Source organism: Rhipicephalus microplus, chromosome X (genome assembly GCF_043290135.1).
Source record: "Rhipicephalus microplus isolate Deutch F79 chromosome X, USDA_Rmic, whole genome shotgun sequence".
NCBI classification, from domain to species: Eukaryota; Metazoa; Arthropoda; class Arachnida; order Ixodida; family Ixodidae; genus Rhipicephalus; species Rhipicephalus microplus.
Genome location: NC_134710.1, coordinates 271,523,976 through 271,547,429, shown reverse-complemented (window position 1 = coordinate 271,547,429; position 23,454 = coordinate 271,523,976). Strand labels below are relative to the sequence as shown.

At 44.1% G+C, this 23,454-nt stretch overlaps 1 protein-coding gene and 1 non-coding gene across 2 annotated transcripts; one reads left to right on the top strand and one right to left on the bottom strand.

Annotated features, from left to right (window-relative positions):
• Window positions 1–2,461: 2,461 nt before the first annotated feature.
• Window positions 2,462–17,293, bottom strand: LOC119161506 (uncharacterized). The gene is made up of 3 exons (XM_037414024.1): window positions 17,042–17,293; window positions 12,542–12,660; window positions 2,462–2,661 (listed from the first exon to the last, which is right to left on the bottom strand). The coding sequence occupies exons 1-3, from the start codon at window positions 17,163–17,165 to the stop codon at window positions 2,521–2,523; spliced, it is 384 nt and encodes a 127-aa protein (XP_037269921.1). The 5' UTR covers window positions 17,166–17,293; the 3' UTR covers window positions 2,462–2,520.
• Window positions 17,294–17,487: 194 nt separating this feature from the next.
• Window positions 17,488–17,560, top strand: TRNAK-UUU (transfer RNA lysine (anticodon UUU)). The gene has a single exon. It is a non-coding gene; the product is annotated as a tRNA-Lys (tRNA).
• Window positions 17,561–23,454: the final 5,894 nt, after the last annotated feature.

Sequence of the window (23,454 nt, the reverse complement as noted above, 5' to 3'; positions counted from 1 at the left end):
GTGAAGGGCAAATAACATGGGAGGAAGGAAGGCTTCAGTCGACGATAGATTATGCACTGATGTCACATAGGATGTATGATAAGCTCAGGGGAATGCACATAGATGAAGGAGGCTCCATAAGTCTGGGTAGCGATCACAAACGTATCAAGCTAAGTTTTGGAAGAGCAGTGAAAGTGGGAAGGAGACAAGATGAGCAACTACAGGAAAATTTTTATCCAGAAAGGCAAATTGAAGTAGCCACTAAACAAATGGAGAAAGTAATCACGGAGGATAATAAGACAGTGTAGACATACACGAATCTAATTAGACTCTTTGAGCTAGAGCTTGCTAAGACGCGTGACAAGTCACCCCAGAAAAGAAGACACAAACCCAAAAGTTGGTGGGATGAGGAAGTTAAGAGAGCCATAGCAAAACGTCAGGAAGCCTCTAGGGAACACAGACATGCTAAGCAGCGGGGTGAACCGACAGATGATGTTGAAAGAAAATGGGCAACCTTTCTAAGCTGTAGAAGGGACGCATCCCTTCTGATCAATGAAAAGATTCGAAGGAAGGGAGCTCAGTGGCTGGCAGAAGTACATAAAAAAGATAGGCAGCTGCGAAATTTCGGAACCATCTAAACTCCCTAAGAAATGAGACGAGCCTAGAGCAGAGTTTTATAACTACAGCTTAAGGTGCTAGGCTAGAAGGGGACGAAGCTATTGAATATATAAGAACAAGGGTGACAGAAAAATTTCAACAAAGAAGTACTTTATGCACCACAATAGACAAGGACGAATCAAGTGGTGCAATGGCTCCATTTTCACAACAAGAGTGGGAAAGGGCTGAGAAAAGGGTTCCTAGTAGTACATCAACTGGCCCAGATGGCATTCCAATTAGGCTGATAAAGACATTAGGTCCAAAGTCTAAGCAGGCTTTGAGAGAAGCAGTGAGCACAATAATAATCGATGGTGAAGTTCCCGATGAATGGAAACTTAGCAGGATGAGCATGATCTATAAAGGAAAGGGGGACAAAGCTGACATAAACAACTACCGTCCTATAACAGTGACATCAGTGGTCTACAGGCTGGCGATGCAGATTATAAAGGAAAGACTGCAGGCGTGGATAGAGGATGAGGGGGTGCTGGGGGAACTGCAGAATGGGTTTCGGAAACACAGGAGGTTGGAAGACAATCTGTTCTCACTGACGCAGTGCATCGAAATAGCAGAAAAAGAACACAGGCCTCTGTAGCTAGCATTTCTGGATATCAAGGGAGCGTACGATAGCGTGGTTCAAGAGGAATTGTGGGGAATACTGGACACACTAGGCGTGGAACACGTAGTCACTAATCTTTTAAAGGATATCTATAAAGGTAACAAGGTAGTTATAAAGTGGCCGGGATCAAACCCGCAACCGTCACGACCGGGATCAAACCCGCAATTTTCGGGTCTGCAGCAGAACCCTTAACCGCTGCTCCACCGTAGCGGACAGGGTACTAGGGCAGTCGTACCTTCCACTTGAAACATGTCATCAACAGTCAACAACGTGGGCATCGAAAAATTTCAATCAATGCTATCTTCATTAAAATGTCCTGCTGCTGCAGCGGTCTGGATGAAATGGTAAAAAGAAAACAAAAACCTCTTTTATTTCCGTGGCGAGGATAGCACTCAGGCTCCCCAAACAACTGAAAAAACTAGCACTATTCTTTGTGCAAGCCAGTACCAGTTTTTACATGCGATGATACTCAGTGCTAGTCAGTTCTCAAAAGCATTGTTGGTTGGTCATCCTCTGAATTGCAGATCCGGAGTATCACAGATTTCGTCTGATGCCAGGAAACTGGCTATAACAACGGTACACACTAATCTCCCTCTACAGCATTACATGCACAAACAATAAGATATGAAGAAGCCAGGCTAGTGTTCTCATGACCTATGCAGCTACCAGTAGTGCAACCACGAACTTTTTTGGGGGGTAAGGAGGTGGTTCAACCACACATATGTACACACACACACACACACACACACACACACACACACACACAACACACACGTACACAGATGAAAATAAAATATTATGGGGGAGGGGCACCCTCCCCACCCCTGGATATGCCACTGGCAGGGACACTGTCACAGCGATGTAGTCATCCAACACCAACTCAGCGCGATACCCGCCCAACTGTAAACTTCAGCAGCCTACTAAAGCATACAGAACATACTTTCAAAAAGCACTGTCACACTGTGCAGTTATTAAATTTTTTACATTTAGGAACATTTGAAGTCATTTTACTGCATGTACAGTTCCAACATTATCACATTCAGCATATCAGACTGTACAATTTCTGTGCATATATAAAATGAATTCATGAAGCATTTTTGTGGCTTACTCAACTTAATTAGACAATTAATGTGAAATTTGTTTTGACACATTAATGTGAAATTTGTTTTGACATACTATATGTCCACCAATTAGACACTGAGCAGAGGATGCAAGAATACATCAGATCTGACATTTTATTCCCAACTACAGTTACAAGCATTTATATACTACCGAACTTTCTTTAACAAATTTACAATGGGATACTTTTTGAGAAGTGCATTAGCCTGCTGTGAAGTCATCTGTGATGCCTTTAGTCCTGGAGTAAGAATTCCCAGTGAGCCAGTAGCCTTGTACTGTGCATTTTGTTTCTGCAAGGTAAGAAGTGCATACAGCTTACATCAAACACTGCATGTAATTAGGACAAAGGCACACCATCGTAATGTCGATGCACAGTTTAAAATAACGCATAATGTGTCTCGCTTTTCACATGCTTTAGAGAAAGACCTACAAACAATTTGCTAATGCATCTCACTAATGTGGGAAAAGACACATTGTAATGCAGAAATGACATCACACTTATGCGGAAGGTGCAGACTCTTAGTGAGTCACCAGACTAGGTTTAAAGTCAAACGGTTCACATATTGCTTGACTTTACTTTAAATAAAACCATTTCCTACAGCTGCTGCTGTAGCGTGCAAAAGAAGCAGAATCAAATGAATGACACAGTAAAATCCATTCAGAAGGTACCAAAATAGCTGTATGTTAAGCAAGAATCGTGGTGTCTTCCTTCACCTCTTCTCCTGTTCGCATGTAGTAACATAGTATTGCTAAGCTCCAACTTTTCGAACTGTCACTTATGAAGACAACACGGAAGATATGGCAAGTCCAGCATGACTACCATTCCACAGAAAACTAGCAATTTATTCTGAAGCTCGAACAATGTGTATTCAGCACAGGGTAATGGGGCAGGTCCTCTCCACGCACTCTCCTTGGGATCAGGCCCCAAAGCCACAATAATAGTAAGACACATGCTGTAGTATGAAATTCTGAAATACCTTTTAACAACCTGGGGTTCTTTAAAGGAGCACTGACATCAAATTTCGAGATCGAGATGTGCCCATCATTTGACTGCTTGGTATGCATAGGTCTTCTTGGCCGAATTTGAATGGCACTTGTTACGTGGAAGTTACTTTAGTTCGATGTCAAACAGCGTAGAAAAGCTACGGAGAAAAAATGTAAGACAGTCTGCCTTGCGACATCAACACTAGTGCTACGTGTTCAGTGTGATACATTCCACAAGTACCATCCTGAGTAACGACATGCTATTAACAATGATGTCAACGATCTGAGTGTGTTTGGAGCCGACTCCCGGCCATGCTCTCACTAATGGCTCTCCTTGTTGAGTTGAAGCGTGCGTGCGATTCATCATGTCACATCAACTGATTTGACGTGTGCTCCACGAAGTGAGAATGATCATTCAGAGTGACAATACGTGCCAGAATGTTGGGTAACCGCCCTGCACGCCGAGGCGCGAAGAAAGCGGAAAGTGCGAGGCATTTCATGCCTTTCCAAGCATGAACCTCAACACAACCAGTGGGTTGACTTTGTACGTGCCAATGAATAGTGAGACTGGACGCCTGTGAAGAACAGCAGCATTTGTTCGCTTCACTTTGCGCCGTGCTGCTACAGGGTAAATCCTGTGTTGGTGAACCAGTTGGGTTTCACTGGCAGTATACCAGCTACCTCTTCTCACGACTGGGGCTAAAGGGAGAAGGGAACGAGTTGGCGCTACTTAACCTAGCCGGCAGACAATACATGGAGCGGCTCTAGTCTACATCATCAGAGACACAGCTGTACTGACTGCACGTGCACTCCTAGCAGACGAAATGCTAGTGTGCATGATGTCACCATTTTTTGTGGGAGCAGCATAAGCTGTGCAGCGGCCTCGACGTGGCCGCAAGGTAGCGCTGGCAGAACTACAATTTGGCCGCCTTTCGACCCATTTTTAACCACGTTAAATAGCGGATATATTAATCAATATTACAGATATTCATTCGTCACTCAGATGCGTTTTAGGTCGCGAATTGCTACTAGGGGGTCAATAGCTACTAGTTGACGCAAAAATCTTGACATGAGTAAATTTGATGTCAGTGCTCCTTTAATGTACACCTACATAAAAGTGCATCTATAGCTTTGCATTTTACCCATATAAATATGTCTGTTGCATTTGGGAATCTAACCCACGATGTTGCACCAAACACCACAGTCATTAAGCCACTATGGCAGACAAAACTTCTTTCTTGTGTGTGAATTACTAGTGCAGACCAGGGGCATTAAAAAGAAAAAATTAAGTTCACTTGATTCCAGTGCTACAAGGTGATAACAATGGGAGGGTTACCTGTAGGCTAGTGACGAATAACGAAGTTTTGAAAGAGAATTACAGTAATGGTATTGGGCTACTGACCCCCCTTTTTTCATTATGTAAAAAAAAAGGCAACTATCGCAGTACTTTAAATTAAAGGAGCCATGCAACACTATTTGAGCATGAACAGAAAATGCTGCCGATCGGTAGTAGGGGCTCCCGAAAACACCAGATTAAATATTATTGTGCAGCACATGGCCCGGAGTTCACAATAACTTATCAAAGTCAGCTAGAAATTTCTTTTTTTCTCTCGTCAAATAATGGAAGACGCTCAAAAATCACTAATACAAGGATATCTAGCAGCCATTGGCTGATTTGAACATGGCTCGCTCGGTTGTTACAAAGATCGCAGCAGGAGGCTGCGACTTGTCTATGCGTGCATGCACGATCGAAGTGAAATAGCCGCTTATTCGAAAAAAAAAAAAAAGCAACTGTGTTCAAGATCACAAGATGCATGTGAGATATTTTTTTTTTCCCTGCCATCCCTCCTTGCTCGGCTTCCATTGCTTTCGTCGAGACAAAAGATGAGAGAATGCATTTGCAGCGTGCGACAAATCTTTGTAACTCCACTCATACTGGACCGATTCTTAAAATTTTTGCCGCGTTGAATTCGTGAGGCAATAAGTTCTTGTAGAGAGTCCATTCCATGGTTACTTGAAAAAGTGTTTCAGGGGCCCTTTAAAGTGACATTCACAGCACTGCTTTTGCTTTCTGTGAATGGAAGATTACTGTCATAAACTATAGAAAAAATCGAATGCCATCATAAAGATTTCCAATTTTGTAAATGCTCTTAACATATGGCAACAAATGGTACGAATTCTTGCACTAAGTTGTTACATTCGATGTGTGAAAAATTTTGACATGCTAATGTAAAAAACCGTTCCTAATATCTTGCTCATACTTGTGACCACAATAGAGAATGCATGGTTTTGATGAGCATAAATCTAGCTTTCAGAGTAAGAAAATAAAAAGGAATATTATTATTTTTTTACTTTCATGTGCTATGTTGACCATTATATTCAGCTTCTTAGTTAAACAGAATTTTTAAAAACATATATGTAATATATTTATTATTTGATGGATGAACCTAAAAGAACGGTCATGTAAGTGCAACAATATTCCCCCCCCCCCCCCCCCCCAATACAAGGTATATCACTATTTCAGCATTGCTGTCACATCAACATTCTGACATTGCCATTATTAAGCAGTTCCTGCCCTGCTGAAAACAATTTCCTTTGTGAATCATTGGCTCCAGTAACAATCCCTGTTCAACGACCTATCATCACTTTAAGCCCCCAACTTGCCCTGAAATTTTGTCTAGATTAAATCACTGTACACATGTGCTACCCATCTTCCTTGCAGTTTTTATAGTGAAAGTTGTTACGAAATCACAACAACGGCCGATTTTGGTGGTGTAGTTGTTAACTATCGCCAGTGTCCCCAACCACTACCACGCCATTAAGAAACCACTACCAATAAGAAAAAAGAATCCAGTACCAAGTGGGACTTGAACCCAGGCCCTCTCTATAGCAGTCGATACTCTACTACAGAGAAACGTTGCCGCTTGAAACTCAGTCTGAAACCAACCCGATATAGGCTTCAGTCAGGCATGAAAACACATTAACATATGTGATACAGTGTGGTAATAAAGTAAAATGACAGCAGGCGTCACAATGCAAAGTGTGTAATGAGTGGGTGGTCTAAAACTGTTCACCCATTACAAAAAAAAAAAAAAGCAGAAACAGGAAGACAGAAGCTTGAGATGAAAATTTCGTAAACAGGGGTGAATTCGTAAGTTTGTTCCAAGCAGCAGAGGGCATGCTCACTGGCTTGTGCTGGCTTTTTCAATGAATTGCAAATATGTGATCTCTCATATTAATTCACATTATAGCAAATCAACTGGAGTGCCCAGCAATGTTCAACTCTTCAACATCGATGATGATGATGAGTAGTTTTTAATGGCGTAAGGGCCAATTGATGGCCAAAGATAGCCATTTTAATTGACTACAGATATGAACAATGATATGATGAGTGGTTGTAAAGGGGCCTTAAAATTCCTCGCGCTAACGCCAGTTAAAACATGGAAGTAATAAAATCATGACAGTGACGCGAAATATGTGTAGTGATAGGGAATGGCAAAATGTCATGATGATAAAACCATGATGAAGATGCAGCCAAGACCACGGTACAGAGGTCGTGCTACGGATGACCTCGAAATATCGGGTTAAATCTATGCACATCTTTTAGAAACGTAAAAAGTGTTTGCAGTTTAAAAAGCGGATCCCTACCGATGAGCATCCCAGGATGTAGAGGGAGCTACTGTCGGTAGGGCAGCAAAAAATGCTTTTTTCTTAGAGCATCTAGCTCATTGCACTGGACGACAATGTGGAGAACCGTAAAGGGTTCTCCACATCTCTCACAATATGGTGGATTGCCGGTAGATAGAATAAATGAATGTGTAGAATGTGTATGTCCAGTTCTAAGCCTTGTTAGTATTACTTCTGTGTGTCATGATTTTGATAGTGGCGGCCAATAACCTAGTTGAGGCTTAATATCATGGAGGTTATTATCTGTGTGTTTATCCCACGTGCTCTGCCAATACCCCCTGAGTTTTCGTTTAAGAAAAAAGCTTTAAGTCAAGTGCAGGGATTGGTATTGATGCATTGGAAGTAGTGTGGTTGGTGGAAGCAGCCAGATTGTCGGCCAAAACGTTCCCTTGTATCTCACGGTGCCCTGGAGCCCAGCAGACAACAACATGCTGTTTTGATGTGTACATTGTGCACAGAAGTGAGTAAAGTGACACCAGCACGGGGTTCTTGTGTTTTTTAGGAGTTTTCAGGGCTTTGACTACGCTTAGGGAACCTGTGTATATTACCGGCTTTTGTAATTTTATCTGTTTGATGTGTTTTACGACTGCCACTATTGCGTAAGCTTCTCCTGTGAAAATGCTTGCATCAGGATGAAGAACGCCGGCCTCGGAAAAGGATTGGCCTACCACTGCATATGACACAGAAGTGTTTGACTTTGACGCATCGGTAAAGAACTCAGGGCATGTGTATTTATGTTGTACTTCTAGGAAGTATGTATGTATGTGCGCAAGTGGTGCGTGCTTTGTAACTTCAACAAAAGAGACATCACAGTCTATATATAAGCTGCCACTGCCACGGTGGGAGATATGTTGCAGGAGCCATCAAACTGTGTTCAAGAAGAGGCACACCCGTTTCTTCGGCCAGGCCCCTTACACGAAGCGCGTAGGGCTGCCTAAACGAAGGACGGTTTTCGAACAAGCCAGAACAAGATAAATCAATAATTGTGAAATGGGAAGGGTGTTTCTTGTCCCCCTTTGAAAAGTACAAAAAGGACAGGAAACATCTTTGTAGGTGGAGCGACCATTCATTCGAAACCACGTACAGGCTCTCCACAGGGCTAGTTCGGAAAGCACCGGTAGAGAGGCGAATGCCTAGATGATGGACAAGGTCGACAATTTTCAAGGCTGATGGTGTTGCCGACTGATAGATTATAGCACCGTAATCTAAGTGTGTGCGTACGAGGCTTCTATATAAATTCATTAGACATTTCGTGTCACTACCCCATGTAGTGCGTGACAACATGTTCAAAATGTTCATTGTTTTTAAGCACCTGTCCCTTAAATACTTGGTGTGTGGGATGAAGGTTAGTTTAGTGTCTAATATGAGACCAACAAACATGTGCTCGGCCTTCACTGACAGAGGTTGACCATGCAGGTCAATGTCGAGGTCAGGATGGAGGCCCCTCTTTCGGCTGAACAAGACACAAGTGCTCTTTTGCACGTTAAGTATAAAACCATTCTCGTTTGCCCAATGAGATACCTTGTTCAACCCTAGTTGAACTTGACGTTGGCACATTGAGATGTTGCACGATTTGTAACCAATCTGTATATCATCAACATATATGCAGTAAAAAATATTTCGTGGGAGAGACGGGTGCAAAGAATTCATTTTAACTATGAAAAGTGTGCAGCTCAATACACCTCCTTGTGGCACTCCTGTTTCTTAGACAAATACTCGAGATAAGACAGTGCCAACTTGGACACGGAATGTACAGTTGGACAGGTAGCTTTCGATTATTGTCAGCATTCTACCCCGCACACCTAAATGCGACAGGTCTCGCAATATGCAAAAGCGCCATGTAGTGTCATATGCCCTTTCCATATCGAGGAACACAGAAAGAAAAAATTGCTTATGAACAAAAGCGTCGCGAATTTTTGCCTCGATACGGACAAGGTGGTCAGTGGTGGACCTAGCCTCTCGAAACCCACACTGGTATGGGTCAAGTAGGCCATTAATTTCAAGGAAGTGCATCAGGCGCCTGTTAATCATTTTTTCAAAGACCTTGCAGAGACAGCTGGTTAATGCTATTGGCCTGTAGTTGGAAACTGAGGCCAGGTCCTTGCCTTGTTTTAGAATTGGGATAACGATAGCTTCCTTCAAGGCTGAGGGTAGCTCACCGGATGACCGTATCGCATTATACAGAGAAAGGAGAGCTTTCAGGGTTTCAGTGGGCAGGTGTTTTTAACATTTCATATGCCACACGGTCTGGGCCTGGGGTAGATTTATTGCAGCAGGAAAGTGAAGCTTGTAGTTCAGTCAAACAGAAAGGTTCATTGTATGCCTCATGTGTTGTGGGCTTGCGCTCTAATCTCTGTTTTTCTATTGTGGTTTTGTATCGTCGGAACGCTTTGCTATAGTGTGTTGAGCTGGAGACCTGTTCGAAGTGCACCCCAAGAGTGTTTGCCTGGTCTTCCAAACTCTCCCCTTGTGTGTTCACTAGAGGAAGTGAATCTGCTTTTCGTCCTGCCACGTTACCAACCATGCTCCAGACTCTCGACTCATCTGTGTATGAGTTAATGCCTGATAAAAATTTGTGCCAACTTTCCCTTCTCGCCTGTCGGCGCGTCCTTCTTGCTTGCGACTTGACGTTCTTAAAGTTTACAAGATTCTCGGCTGTGGGCGAGTCTCTAAGCAACTTCCATGCCTTATTTTGTTTTTTTCGAGCATCACGGCACTCATTATTCCCCCACGAGACTCGTCGTTTGCTTGACGGTCTACATGTTTGGGGAATACATTTTGTTGCTGCATCAACCAAGAAAGCTAGCTGCAAAGTAGCATACAGCATCTTCTATGCTCAATGCCGCCATGTCAGTCCAAGATAATAAAGTCATTTTTTGAAACTTTTCCCAATCGGCTTTGTCGGTGAGCCATTTGGGAACTTGTGCAGGACATGTATTTGTTATTGATGTGCTGACGATAGGAAAATGGTCACTACCATATGGATTATTAATGAATTTCTATTTAAGTAGAGGCAGCAGTGATGGGGATGTTATGCTGAGGTCTATTGTTGAGTACGTATTGTTAGCGATGTTGTAATATGTTGGCTCTTTCCGATTCAGCAGGCACGCACCGGAAGAAAAAAGGAACTGTTCAATCAGGCGACCTCGAGCATCGCAGCGAGAGTCACCCCATAGATTGCTATGTGCATTGAAATCTACAAGGAGAATATAAGGTTCTGGAAGTTCGTCTATGAGGGACTCGAATTCATGCTTTTCAAAATGGTGTTGTGGAGGTATGTAGAGAGAGCAGATGGTGACGAGCTTATTCAAAAGAACTGCTTGAACAGCCACCGCCTCAAGGGATGTTTGTAGTGGTAGGTGTTTGCACGCAATCCCTTGATTGACTATAATGGCAACACCACCTGATGGCACAATTGCAATATTCCGGTCCTTCCGAAAGATAACGTAATGATGTAAAAAGTTGGTGTGTTTAGGTTTCAGGTGTGTCTCTTGTACGCACAGCACCTTAGGTGTATGTTTGCGTAAAAGTTCCTGCATATCGTCGAGGTTTCTCAACAGTCCTCTGACGTTCCACTGTAGTATTTGTGTCATTTTAATGTAGTGCGGTGCTATGTGTACAAAGTGTTGCGTTAGGTTACAGGGCCTTTTGGCGGCCCTGTGATTCCAGGTTTTTCTTTTTTGGCGCGCTCCAAGGAGTTGCACTTATCCTTCGGTGTCTCAGGCGCCGGAGGAGTGGGACTTGTATCCATCACCTCTTGTGAGGTGGTAGATGGTGCCTGCTGGGCAGGCACTATCACAGAACTTTTGGACCTAGCTGCGCTTGCAGTGGTCCGAGGTTCAGCAGACATGGGGGTCTGCCGGCCCTGTTTGTCATGTGGTGGAGCAGTACAGGCTACTCCAGCCGGGGGTGCCCATGGCACGACCGCGGCCACACTCTGTGTGACAATCGCGGGTGCAGAAAGATGTGGCGCGGCGCCCCGGCGCGTCACATCTGCGTAGGAGGGATAAGAGGGGTTGTGAAGTGCGAAACGCTTATGTGCCTCTTGGAATGACAGATTGAATTTGAGTTCTACTATTTGTTTTTCTTTTTTCCATGTGGGGCATGATCGTGTATAGAGGGTGATCTCATTCGCAGTTCGAACAATGAGTTGCTTCTGAAGTGCAGTCGTCGGATATGTGTTGCATGGATGCACACTTGGCGCAAGTGGCGCGCCCTCTGCAACTTTGCGATCCAGGCCCGAAACGTTAACACATGAAACATCGACGAGGACTGGGGATGTAGGGTCTTACACGCAACTTTCAATAGCCGGTTTCTATTGATTCTGGTAGGTCGCTTGTTCCAAAGGTGATTATTATGTTTTTTGTAGGAGTCTGTTTCTTGTCACGCCTGATCATTATTCTCTGTACCTTCACAACGTTTTCATTTTGCCATCTTTCTAACAATTCGCTTTCGCTCAGATCAATAAGGTCATCATCAGAAATTACTCCACGGACAGTGTTCATAGACCTGTGTGGGCCCACTGAAACAGGAGTGTCCCCAAATGATACAATTCTGGATAGTTTGTCATGTTGAGTTTTGTCTCGAACCTCCAATAGGAGGTCACCACTTCCCATCTTTGTGATTTTGTACCCTGGGCCAATTTGTTCCGTAAGAGTTTTGGACACTAGGAACGGTGAAATCGCTCTGACTTTCTTGTTTTCGTTTTGACTATGGATGGCATGATACTTTGGAAAGCTCTGCTTTGGTTTGGTTAGGGTGATTGCTTCTTCGGTGCGCCACCTTTTGAGGGAGCGATCAGGAAAAGGGGGAAAAGCATTTGCCATACAGAGAGTATTTATTTCAGCAGCAATGGTGGCCACCCACCACCGAGCCCAACAAGGGGACGCTGCAAGGTTAATTCACAAACAGTTGGAGACGTCAGCCATGCATCGCCGCTATAACCTAATGTATTTACCCATGGTTGGATACCTACACAAGGTTAACCCTCGCCGGCAAGAAAGTTGGAAGTAATAGAAGAAAGATGATGACAGGACAGATAAAAAGTAAGAGATAAAGGCGAAGATGTAGGGAGACAGAGATAGGAAAAGGCAACTGCCGATTTCTCCTGAGTGGGTCAGCCCAGGGGTGCCGTCTACGTGAAGCTGGGGCCAAATGGGTGTGTTGCCTCTGCCAGGGGGCCTTAAAGGTCCAATCACCCGGCGTCGGCTCAAACCCCAGGATCCCCTTTCCCCCGAACCGGGCAGAGCCACCCACGGCTAGGCGTGGGAGGGAGTTGGAACTCCCCCGTTAGCTCGGGTCCATGATGTCGCTACACACCAAACGCCTGCTTGCACAGACGCCCCTGCGGGGCTCTTCCACATGGATACTTGAGAAAATTGGTGAAGCAATGCACAATGAACAGGACCACAACAAAGAAACGTTTACATTAGCTCAATGGCTGACAACTAAATATAGGAGTAAGCCGCTACTACTGCACAGGTAGACACATTTACATACCAAAAATTTGTTGAAGCATCCTTGAAAAGCGGTGGCTTCCTTAGAACAATTCTTGGAATCATAGTTTTTTTCAGCCAAGCAAGAGAACAAGGTCATCATCTCCGGTAAACAGGCAACATCTGTAAGTGTAGAAAGATTGAAGCATGAATGCTATGCGCATTCCTCTCTAGTGACAAGGTCTAGCTATAGACTATTTTGCCTAAGACATGTGGGCGCCACCATCTTGGGCTGTTGATGTTTTCTCGTTTATGTAGATTGAGACGTGAATTTACTAATTCACGTCCATGAAATTCTAGGCCATGAAACATCGTATGCACTAACTCAACCAATTTTATGTGTATGCGTCTACCGAAACACTATTAGTTTATTTGTCAAAGATGCAAAACACAAAAGTTAATAGCCCAACATAGCAGCACAGAAACCCCTCCGTGAAATAGTCTATAGAACCTAGCCATATAATGAAAAAAGTAGAGTTTCTATTGCAGTTTCTGTTCCATCATTTTTCTTTTCTCAGGTAGCCATAATATGAGAAGTTTTATGCATGAAATAAATAGATAAAAAGGTGAGGAAAGAATGAAATCTAGGCATTATGCACCATATTTTATAATGGCCACATAGTGTATTTGCATCGCAACTGAATGTGCACAATATGTCCAGGAAGTTTCTAGGTGTTTGCCTATTAATCTTAATTTTAAGAAAAATCTCTCCAGTATCAAGATGGCATCTTGAACAGGTATCTCACAGAGATCACTTAAGCAGGTTATATATGCAATAAGACGGATGGTTATGTGGGGTTCAATGTCCGGAAACCACCATATGACTATGGGAGACGCCGTAATGAAGGGCTCCGGAAATTTCGACCACCTGGGGTTCTTTAACGTGCACCCAAATTTGAGCACATGGGCCTACAGCATTTCCCTTCATTGAAAATGGAGCCGCCACTGCTGCGATTTGATCCCGTGATCTGCGGGTCAGCAGCCGAGTTACCTTAGCCACTAGACCATCGCGGCAGGGTGCTACATACAATAACAACAATTAGTGAACAGGCACTAGTGTTCATCTGCGGGGCTCTACTGTGGCTTTAGCATTACTCGTCTCGTTTAGATCATGACAAACAAACATGATACAAATCTGCAGCCAAAAGGCTTTGCAGACAGTTCAGGCACATCCATTAGACATAAGTACTAGCTCGCTTGCTTAGAGGTGCTGAATAAACAAAACAATGGCTTTTCATTCGATTGGGAAGTGCTAGTGAGCCAGAAACAGGACAAGTGCCAATATAAAGTTGACCATAAGGTAAAAGCTTCACACGAAATATAAGGCTAACGACAACGGAGTGTAAGAATGGACGAGTTAGTTAAGGTTCATATTTAAAATGGTACGAAAAATGAAAGTGCAAGATGCTGGTATTGTCCACATTTCTTCTTGTGTCCTGTGTGTAGGCATAGTTTCATGTTTTTTATGTCTTACCAACTAGACCCCCCCTGTACGCTTCTTGAAGACAAAGAAGACTGCAGAATTTGTGGTATTTACTTTGTGCTTTGTGCTGCTTTAAATATGACTGATGCCATACAGATGCTAGTCACCCTAAATAGTACAGTAGCTGGCAATATGAAAAGATGGGATATATAATTAGGGCATAAAAAAAAAGACTTTACAAGCAGTGGAAAGACAAACTCGGTTCAAGTTCAACACTCCACTTGGTTTCGTCCTGGTTTAGAAAAATGAAAATCTATGGCTGTTTGAAAACTGTTCGGAACACAAAAAGCATGTTTGGCACACAAAACTTTACCTTCAACATGTTCTACAATGCTATTACATTAAATGTGCATTGAAACACTCGAGGTCTTACTCTGCAAGTGACAGCACTCATAAGTTAACCTGGTTTTGTATATGGTAATTTTTCATTTAATGTCCTTTTCGCTTCAAGTTGTGCAGTATGCCAAGCACATGGCAAATCTGTAACTTTTCTCAGGAGCTGAAAGAAATTAGCCAATTGACAGAACGGAAACAGTGATCGGTGTTTTCACATAATGAGCATTTAAACTAAGTAAACATAGCAGCATGAGTCATACGCACATGGACGGTCATCTTATTGGCACTGTGTTGCATGACTGGCAAGCAAGTGCGGCCCTTCAATGTTCTCTGTTTCTTACATTTCTTTCAATTGGTTATCATACTGAGAATAGGTAAAATAAAAATTTATATGGATGTCTGAACAGCCGAATTTTTAGCCGAATTTTTAAGCCAGGTCTAATAGGAATAATAGGAATTTGCAAGAAATGTCCGTCACACATACTTCGAAACAAAATAACGTGCAGAGTGTCTTAGGGTTTGTTAAGCAACAAAAGAATTCACGTAATCTGATGCATTTGCTTTACATGGGACATGACAGCATTGAATCTGGTGCCCAATCACACAGAACTTAAATATATTAAGGAGTGCCATACATCACAGAGTAACATAGTGTGGAGTGCCACGATAGACGAGTTAAAAACCACAGCATGGTGAATAACTTTGAAGGAACAAAAAAACATGAAGAATGGAGACACAATTAAGTGCTTACTATAAATTGAAATGGCAAGTACATCGTTATCATCATTCTCAACCTGTTTTGGTCCACTCCAGGACGAAGGCCGACTCCAATGATTGCCAGTTTACCCAATCTTGTGCCAGCTGATTTCATTATAACCCTGCTAACTTCTTAATTTCATTACTCCAGCCAACTCTTGGCCTTCATTGACTGTAATTCTCATCCCTTGATAACCATTCCATTGCTCTTACAGCCCATTGGTTATCAGTTCTACACATTACATGGCCAGTCCAGGGTTTCTTTTGCTTGATCTTAACAAAGATATCTGTAACTGCTGTTTGTTCCCCAACTCATTTCGCCGTCCTATGATCTTTTAGGATTTCTATTATTTTATATTCCATTGCACACTTTTTGGTCCTCAATTTTTTTTTCTCTGGTATTGTTATGCTGCATGTTTCAGCCCCATACGTTTATTAACTGGCACTGTGCAGTGGTTATATACTTTTCGCTTTAATGGAGTGCATAAAGGTGAGACATGTGAGACGAGACAGTGTGATGTGGTGATGTGAGGCGCTATGAGGAGGACAATGACTACGACACTGGGGCATGTGCAACAATTTGCGAATGTGGTGAGGTCTGAGAAAGAAAGAAAAGGGAGGAGGTTGAGGGCAGACAGTGTTGGGCATTCAAGGAATTCGGGTTAACGGACCCTAGGGTTGATGCTCTGGCATGCAGTCCATGAGCTGTTGCGATGGGTTCAACGTGGCTGCTGACATCCCCCGCTTCGCCTTTGCAAGTGTTTCGTCAGCCTCACAAGCTAGCGCCGGGCTCTTTGAAGCCATTTTTTGTTGGTCATCAACTCGTCGCCCTGTGCGTTCGACTCACCGACGGGCGAGCCTTCGCCCACTGACTTTTCAAGAAGACGCCAGGCTAATGAGATACTCATTTGTTTGTATGTGGTTTGTTTAGTTTTGCGGGTGTGTGCTTGTTGTTGCCATGTTTCCATAAAGTGTTGTTCTAACCTGCAAGCAGCCTTGCCACTGTCTTGAAAAACGCTGCTCTTGTCAGCACAACATACTTTTTTATCGAAACTTATTTCAAATAATCCCATCACAGATAGGTAACTATTCTAGGATATGTAGCTCTGTGTATTAGTTACGGAAAGTTGTGTTGCTGTGCCACAGCAACACACCAGAATTGCTGAGATGAGTTTACATGCAAATCATTCTCATCACAAAGATTGTAACACGTGTTGTTGCCTAAAATACTCTAGATTCGAATTCCATTACTTTCTGACACAAGCTGAAAAAAGAAAGCATAAAAAGACACCAATTGAACCAAAAAATTTTCGCATGAAACAATTCCATGTTTAAAACAAGAACAGTGAATTATCTGTGGCATGATATTCAGGAAGAACGTGAAACATCTTTAATAAATAGACGGGAATTAGGTACAGTACACAAACTTCACAAACCATCGGGGCCATTAGAGATGTCAGTTGGAAGAACTTTTAGTTGATAACTTGATGTTATTTTCTGAAATCGTGCCTACTCCATGATGGGCAACGCAAAGCATTGGTGTTCCTGTTAACTTTTGTTTATCAGATTATTGCTAGTTCAAACTAATTGAGGTACAATAAAGAAAAAAGGTCGGAAGACAGGCGGGTATTGATCGCAGCAAAGAGCTAGGAGAAGAAGATGGTACTGTATGTCGTCATGCACAAAGCTGTTTGAACCTCTTTGTTTCGAAGCGATGCTATTTTTTTACCGTGAAGGCTCGGTTCGATAACAGGCCCATACCGGACGAAAAACTTTCGGCGCTAACTAAACAAGGACAGACAAGCGCAATGAACAGAGGTCAGGCGGAATGGGAGCGATTGCACTTGAATTCAGGGCACAAAACGCGAATGTAAAATGGTTTGACGCTATCATGCTTTCGCACTTGAGTTAGGAAACGGGGAAACGCACCCTTCTGGCGACCGCTCTTCCCAGAGACCTTGTCTCTCAGTTGCATGGGCAAAAGCTGTCGAAACGGGACCGGTGGCTCGGCAGGTCGCCGGCCGTTTCCCTGTAACGGCTCTGTTGTTCGCATTCTATTTACACGGGTACACGGTAACACGTTTTAACAATCGGACAGTATGAGAAGCAAATTAACGCATCAAGCTCGCTCACATGGAGCGCACATGCCGGTCCTGTGGCTACGGTTTAAGTTCAGTGTTGCTTGACAATCCATCATATCTAGTGAAACAACACTAAATGCCCATTTTAATGCAATAATCTCGTAAAAAACCAATGTTTTCATAATTATCTGAGATCTCAGCTGAAACACCGCTATTTAAAAAAAAATTCTTTAAAAATGCATTAGTTCATGGCCGTATGCTTTTAAAACTGTTTATTGGGAGACCCTACTCGTCGCCCGGATAGCTCAGTCGGTAGAGCGTTAGGCTTTTAACCTAACGGTCCAGGGTTCGAGTCCCTGTTCGGGCGTATATTTTTTGTTAATTCAAAATAATAATTCAATTAATAGGTTTCATTAAAATAATGATTCAAATAATAAGTTCAATCAAAATAACGATTTAGATTGAACATGAAGATTTAGTAACGTGGGGTCCGATCAGTCTTCGCCTCAGCGTGACTGCACAGAAAGCATGAGATAATAAGGACGAAGCGGATCGTAATGCACGGATGCCATTTGTGTAGTAAAAAAAACAATAGTTCTTGTGTTTTGATTATTGTTGTAAACGTCTGTTTATACGCACGTGCACCTGACTTGCATTAGCATTCGTATGGGAACGCACTTCCAAATGCGCATTTGAATCATCATCATCATCATCATCATCATCATCATCATCAGCCTGACTACGTCCACTGCAGGACAAAGGCCTCTCCCATGTTCCGCCAGTTAACCCGGTCCTGTGCTTGCTGCTGCCAATTTATACCCGCAAACTTCTTAATCTCATCTGCCCACCTAACCTTCTGTCTCCCCCTAACCCGCTTGCCTTCTCTGGGAATCCAGTTAGTTAACCTTAACGACCAGCGGTTATCCTGTCTACGCGCTACATGCCCGGCCCATGTCCATTTCTTCTTCTTGATTTAACTATGATATCCTTAACCCCTGTTTGTCGCCTAATCCACTCTGCTCTCTTCTTGTCTCTTAATGTTACACCTACCATTTTTCTTTCCATTGCTCGCTGCGTCGTCCTCAATTTAAGCTGAACCCTCTTTGTAAGTCTCCAGGTTTCTGCTCCGTAGCTAAGTACCGGCAAGATACAGCTGTTATATACCTTCCTCTTGAGGGATGGTGGCAATCTACCTGTCATAATTTGAGAGTGCTTGCCGAATGTGCTCCACCCCATTCTTATTCTTCTAGTTACTTCAATCTCGTGGTTCGGCTCCGCAGTTATCACCTGCCCTAAGTAGACATAGTCTTTTACATCTTGAAGTGCACTATTACCTATCTCGAAGCGCTGCTCTCTTCCGAGGTTGTTGTACATCACTTTAGTTTTCTGCAGATTAACTTAAGACCCACGTACCTTTCTGCTTTCTTTGTCTAACTCCGTAATCATGAGTTGCAATTCGTCCCCTGAGTTAATCAGCAATGCAATGTCATCGGCGAAGAGCAGGTTACTAAGGTACTCTCCATTAACTCTTATCCCTAACTGTTCCCATTCTAGGCATCTGAAAACCTCCTGTAAGCACGCGGTCAATAGCATTGGGGAGATTGTGTCCCCCTGCCTTACACCCTTCTTGATTGCTATTCTGTTGCTTTCTTTATGAAGCACTATGGTAGCAGTTGATCCCCCGTAGATTTCTTCCAGGATGTTTATATATACTTCATCGACGCCCTGATTCCGCAGTGTCTGCATGACGGCTGATATTTCTACTGAATCAAACGCCTTCTCGTAATCTATAAAGGCTATGTATAGTGGTTGGTTATATTCTGAGCATTTCTCTATTACCTGATTGATAGTATGAATGTGGTCGATTGTTGAGTAGCCTGTTCGAAATCCTGCTTGTTCCTTTGGTTGATTGAATTCTAATGTTTTCTTTACTCTGTTAACAATCACTTTTGTAAATAGCTTGTATACTACAGAGAGCAAGCTAATCGGCCTGTAATTCTTCAAGTCCTTGTCATCTCCTTTCTTATGTATTAGGATGGTGTTAGCGTTCTTCCAAGACTCTGGTACTCTTCCCGTCAGGAGACACCTCGTAAACAGGGTGGCTAGTTTTTCTAACACAATCTGTCTCCATCTTTCAGCAGATCTGATGTTACTTGATCCTCACCAGCAGCTTTGCCTCTTTGCATGCTCTCCAAAGCTTTTCTGACTTCTTCTATTATTACTGGTGGGGTGTCATCTGGGTTACTGCTAGTTCTTATAGTATTAAGGTCGTGGTTGTCTCGGCTACTGTACAGATCTCTGTAAAACTCCTCCGATATTTTAACTATCCTATCCATATTGGTAGTTATTTTGCCTTCTTTGTCCCTTAGTGCATACATCCGATTTTTGCCTATTCAAAGTTTCCTCTTCACTGCTTTGACGCTTCCTCCGTTTTTCAGAGCGTGTGCAATTCTCTCCATGTTGTACCTTCTTACATGGGATACCTTACGCCTATTAATCAACTTCGAAAGCTCTGCCAGTTCTATTTTGTCTGTTGCACTTGAGACTTTCATGATTTGACGCTTCTTAATGAGATTCTTCATTTCCTGGGTAAGCTTGCCAGTGTCTTGTCTAACTACCCTGCCTCCAACTTCCACTGCACACTCCGTAATGATACTCGTCAGATTCTCATTCATTGTATCTATGCTAAGGTTGGTTTCCTCATTAAGAGCCGAGTACCTGTTCTGAAGCGAGACTCTGAATTCCTGTACTTTCCCTCTCAGTGCTAGCTCATTGATTGAATTCTTGCGTATCAGTTTCTGTCGTTCCTTTCTCAAGTCTAGGCGAATTCGAGACCCTACATTCTATGGTCACTGCATCGTACCTTGCCGACCACTTCCACATCCTGCACGATGCCTGGGTGTGCACTCATTATAAAGTCTATTTCGTTCTTATTTTCGCCATTAGGGCTCCTCCATGTCCACTTGCGGTTTCCTCGTTTTCGGTAGAAGGTATTCAAAATCCGTAAATTATTGTGTTCTGCGAATTCTACTAGTAGCTCTCCTCTGGCGTTTCTAGTACCGGTGCCATAATCTCCTACTGCCTGGTCTCCAGCCTGCTTCTTCCCTACCTTTGCATTCAAGTCTCCCATCACAATAGTATAGTGTGTTTTACCTTACTCATTGCCAATTCGATGTCTTCAATGAAGCTTTCAGCTGAAGCGTTATCATGGCTGGATGTAGGCGCGTAAGCCCGTACCGCCTTCATCTTGTATCTCTTATTCAGTTTAATTACGATACCTATCACCCTTTCATTAATTCTATATTATTCCTCTATGTTGCCAGCTATGTTTCTGTGAATTAGGAACCCCACTCCCAGTTCTCTTCTGTCAGCCAAGCCCCGATAGCAAAAGACGTGCGCATTCTTTAGCACCGTATAGGCCTCATCTGTCCTCTTAGCCTCACTGAGCCCTATTATATTCCATTTAACACCCTCTAGCTCCTCGAATAGTACAGCTAGACTTCCCTCGCTAAATAAGGTTCTAGCGTTAAACATTGCCAAGTTCAGGTTCCAATGGCGGCCTGTTTGGATCCAGAGATTCTTAGCACCCTCTGCTGCGTTGCAGGTCTGACCGCCGCCGTGGTCAGTTGCTTCGCAGCTGCTGGGGACTGAGGGCCGTGAGTTATTTGACGTATGCATGTGGGAGGTAGTGGCCAGATACTGCACCAGGGTGGCCAATCCTTCTCTGGTGAGGGAGCGCGTTCCCGGCGGTGGTTACCGGTGAGGCCGCATCCCAGGCCTCGTAATGCAGTTCCATCACCACGCGGATTTTTCTTTTTATCTGGTTGGGAACTGCGCGGCACCGGGATTTGAGCCACGGACCTTTTGCATGCGAGGCGGATACTCTAATCACTACGCCATCGCTGCTTCTCACTTCACACTTCATTCACAATGCCCAAATCCGTGCATGGTTCCGCAGTGTCGGCATTATCATCGGCCGTAATTAAACCGTCGCAACAGATGTCCTACCAGCTCTCCCAGGTCGGAGTCGACGCGCTGTCCCAAATCGCCGCCACAGTTATGTAGCTTCAGGCTTGGCATCGGGCCCGACTTCGACAAAGTCGGCCTCGCGAAAACAGTTTCGCGCGCATGTAGTCGTCACCCTCGCCCACGAAATATTCACCATCTCCACAGCTGAATTCCGGGACGCCCGAAGCGGCAAGTTGGCTGCCAGGTGGTCAACAGCTATGAGCAAGCGCTCCGCAACGAGGGACCTAACGCGTGGATTACGCTCAAGCCAAGCCGTCACACTTTTGACGTTTTCTTGAGCGGCAGGAAAAAGCGTGCTAGTCCTCCTTTCAGCCATCACGACCACACGCGCACACCAAGAGCAAGCAAGACGCACACACACGACACACATGCCAGAACGCGTGGAACAGCTCTGGACCAGTTTCCAGTCAGAAAACAAAATTAATTCGTGCCAGCGTGGTGGGCGTCGCGGAGCGGTGTAGACGGGCGAAGGGGTTGTTATCAAGAAAGGAGAGCAGACGTGCGAGAGAAGGGCAAGAAGTTGCGATAAAGAGAGGGGGGGGGATGCTGCGGGAGGGCCACCCCGAAAACCAAAACACACGGGAAGGAAGCAGTTTGGGGAGCTTGTTTGAAAGGTCCGCGAAACTCGCACGCAGAAAAACTTGGAAAGGGTGCCTGCGCGCGCAGAAGTCAATGGCCGCCTGGAATGGTGCGCCCGGCGATGTTCGAAGAATCGGTGGCCGTGGTCAAAAAATCGTTTTGTTGCGCCGGCGGGTTTGCGTGGCCTCCCGAACTTCGATATTTCGCGACTCGTTCCACGCAAATTAACAGCCGTTCTCGCGGTTCCGCACGGGCGCAGAAGGCATGCAGAGTTGAATGCAAAGTGAGCGAGAACAAGTCCTAAACACGAAATCAATCACAAATTATCAGAGTCAGTGGGGTAGCGTACGCGCGTGCACTAGTCGCAGACTATCGGACACAGTCGGTGGCCGACGATGTGGGCAAATGGTCTGGTCACTCTAGGCCGGCGACGACAACGACAGTACCAGCGATCAAAAACAGGGTAGATGGCCGACCGGTCTTCGAACGATCGGTGGCAGTGCGAAAACACGGGCATCTTCTGGCGATGCGGGGTGCTCAGAGTAGCGGGGGGACAAAGGACAGAGGGTCGCGTAACAAAAAGCAGTCGGGGCATAGAGGAAGGAAACAACTATCCTTCCTCCACGAGTTGAGGAGAGCGGCAACTAGAGGGTCGCGGAGGCAGGGTCGGCATTTCACAATAAGAATGTATGGGAACCTCGCCGATGCCTGATCAGTGGTCGAAATTAGTTTCCCGGGAAGTCGGCAGACCACTAACTCCGTTCGCTGTAACCGATCAGCGCCGCTCAGAGACGTTTGTTATAAGTACGATTTTGTGCCGTTGAACCAATGTATAGTTTCACGGTCACACGGATATTGTTTTTTAAGCGAAAGTTCGTTTTTTAAGTGGGGCCGTTATATGTGGGCTCGACTGTATTAGCACAAGCCTATATAGAAGCGATTCAAACTGCGGTACAAAATCCCAAAGCAGCAGCTCCCCGATGACAAATGGGCAGTTATGTTGCAATGTCCCGCAAGCTTTGTAATGTGATCAGTCTAGAAAGTGTCAGATTTCAGTGACATGACCACTGCACTACTAGCTGAAGCAATTAAATTCCTAACGACTTAGGAGTCATGTTGCTAGCCTATCACACATACACCAGCACATCACACACAACACACAAATCCACGTAAACCTGCCATTATCCGGATTACCAAAACGCCTTTGCACATACTTCACACAGAGACGTGTAAGACAATCCTGGGCTCTGCCACTCAGCACAGCCCTCATATGCGAATCGTTAGATGAGCATTCTTACTATTTTTAGACTTGGCACTCTAAAATTACCATGGACTACAGATTCAGACTTGGCACTCATTAAAATTATCATGAACTACAACTCTGCGGCAGTCGATTAAAGTGCCCCCTAACTGCCTATTTTTCCCTCTACCTTCGTGAACTCCCCTGACATACACTTACTTGTCTCATGTGTGCCACATCTGAAACAGAAACACAAGAAAAGCTGAGCTAGTCAATTTACGCACAAAATTGTGCAAGTGCTATCAGTGACCACAGCCAAGAGTTACTCCAAGGAAATGCAAGAGCAATATAAAGAGTGCTTCAAAATGCCGCCGCTGATGCCCAAACAACCCAAACCTTTTGTGTAACTCCGT

Bases quoted from the DNA above. Each gene is read 5' to 3' on its own strand.
- LOC119161506 (XM_037414024.1), bottom strand. From the start codon at position 17,165: ATGCGAACAACAGAGCCGTTACAGGGAAACGGCCGGCGACCTGCCGAG. The intron at 12,661-17,041 runs GTGCGTTTCCCC...CTACACTTACAG, and splicing joins GAAGAGCGGTCGCCAGAAGG to ATGTTGCCTGTTTACCGGAG. The intron at 2,662-12,541 runs GTATGTAAATGT...CTTACCTTGCAG, and splicing joins GATGCTTCAACAAATTTTTG to AAACAAAATGCACAGTACAA.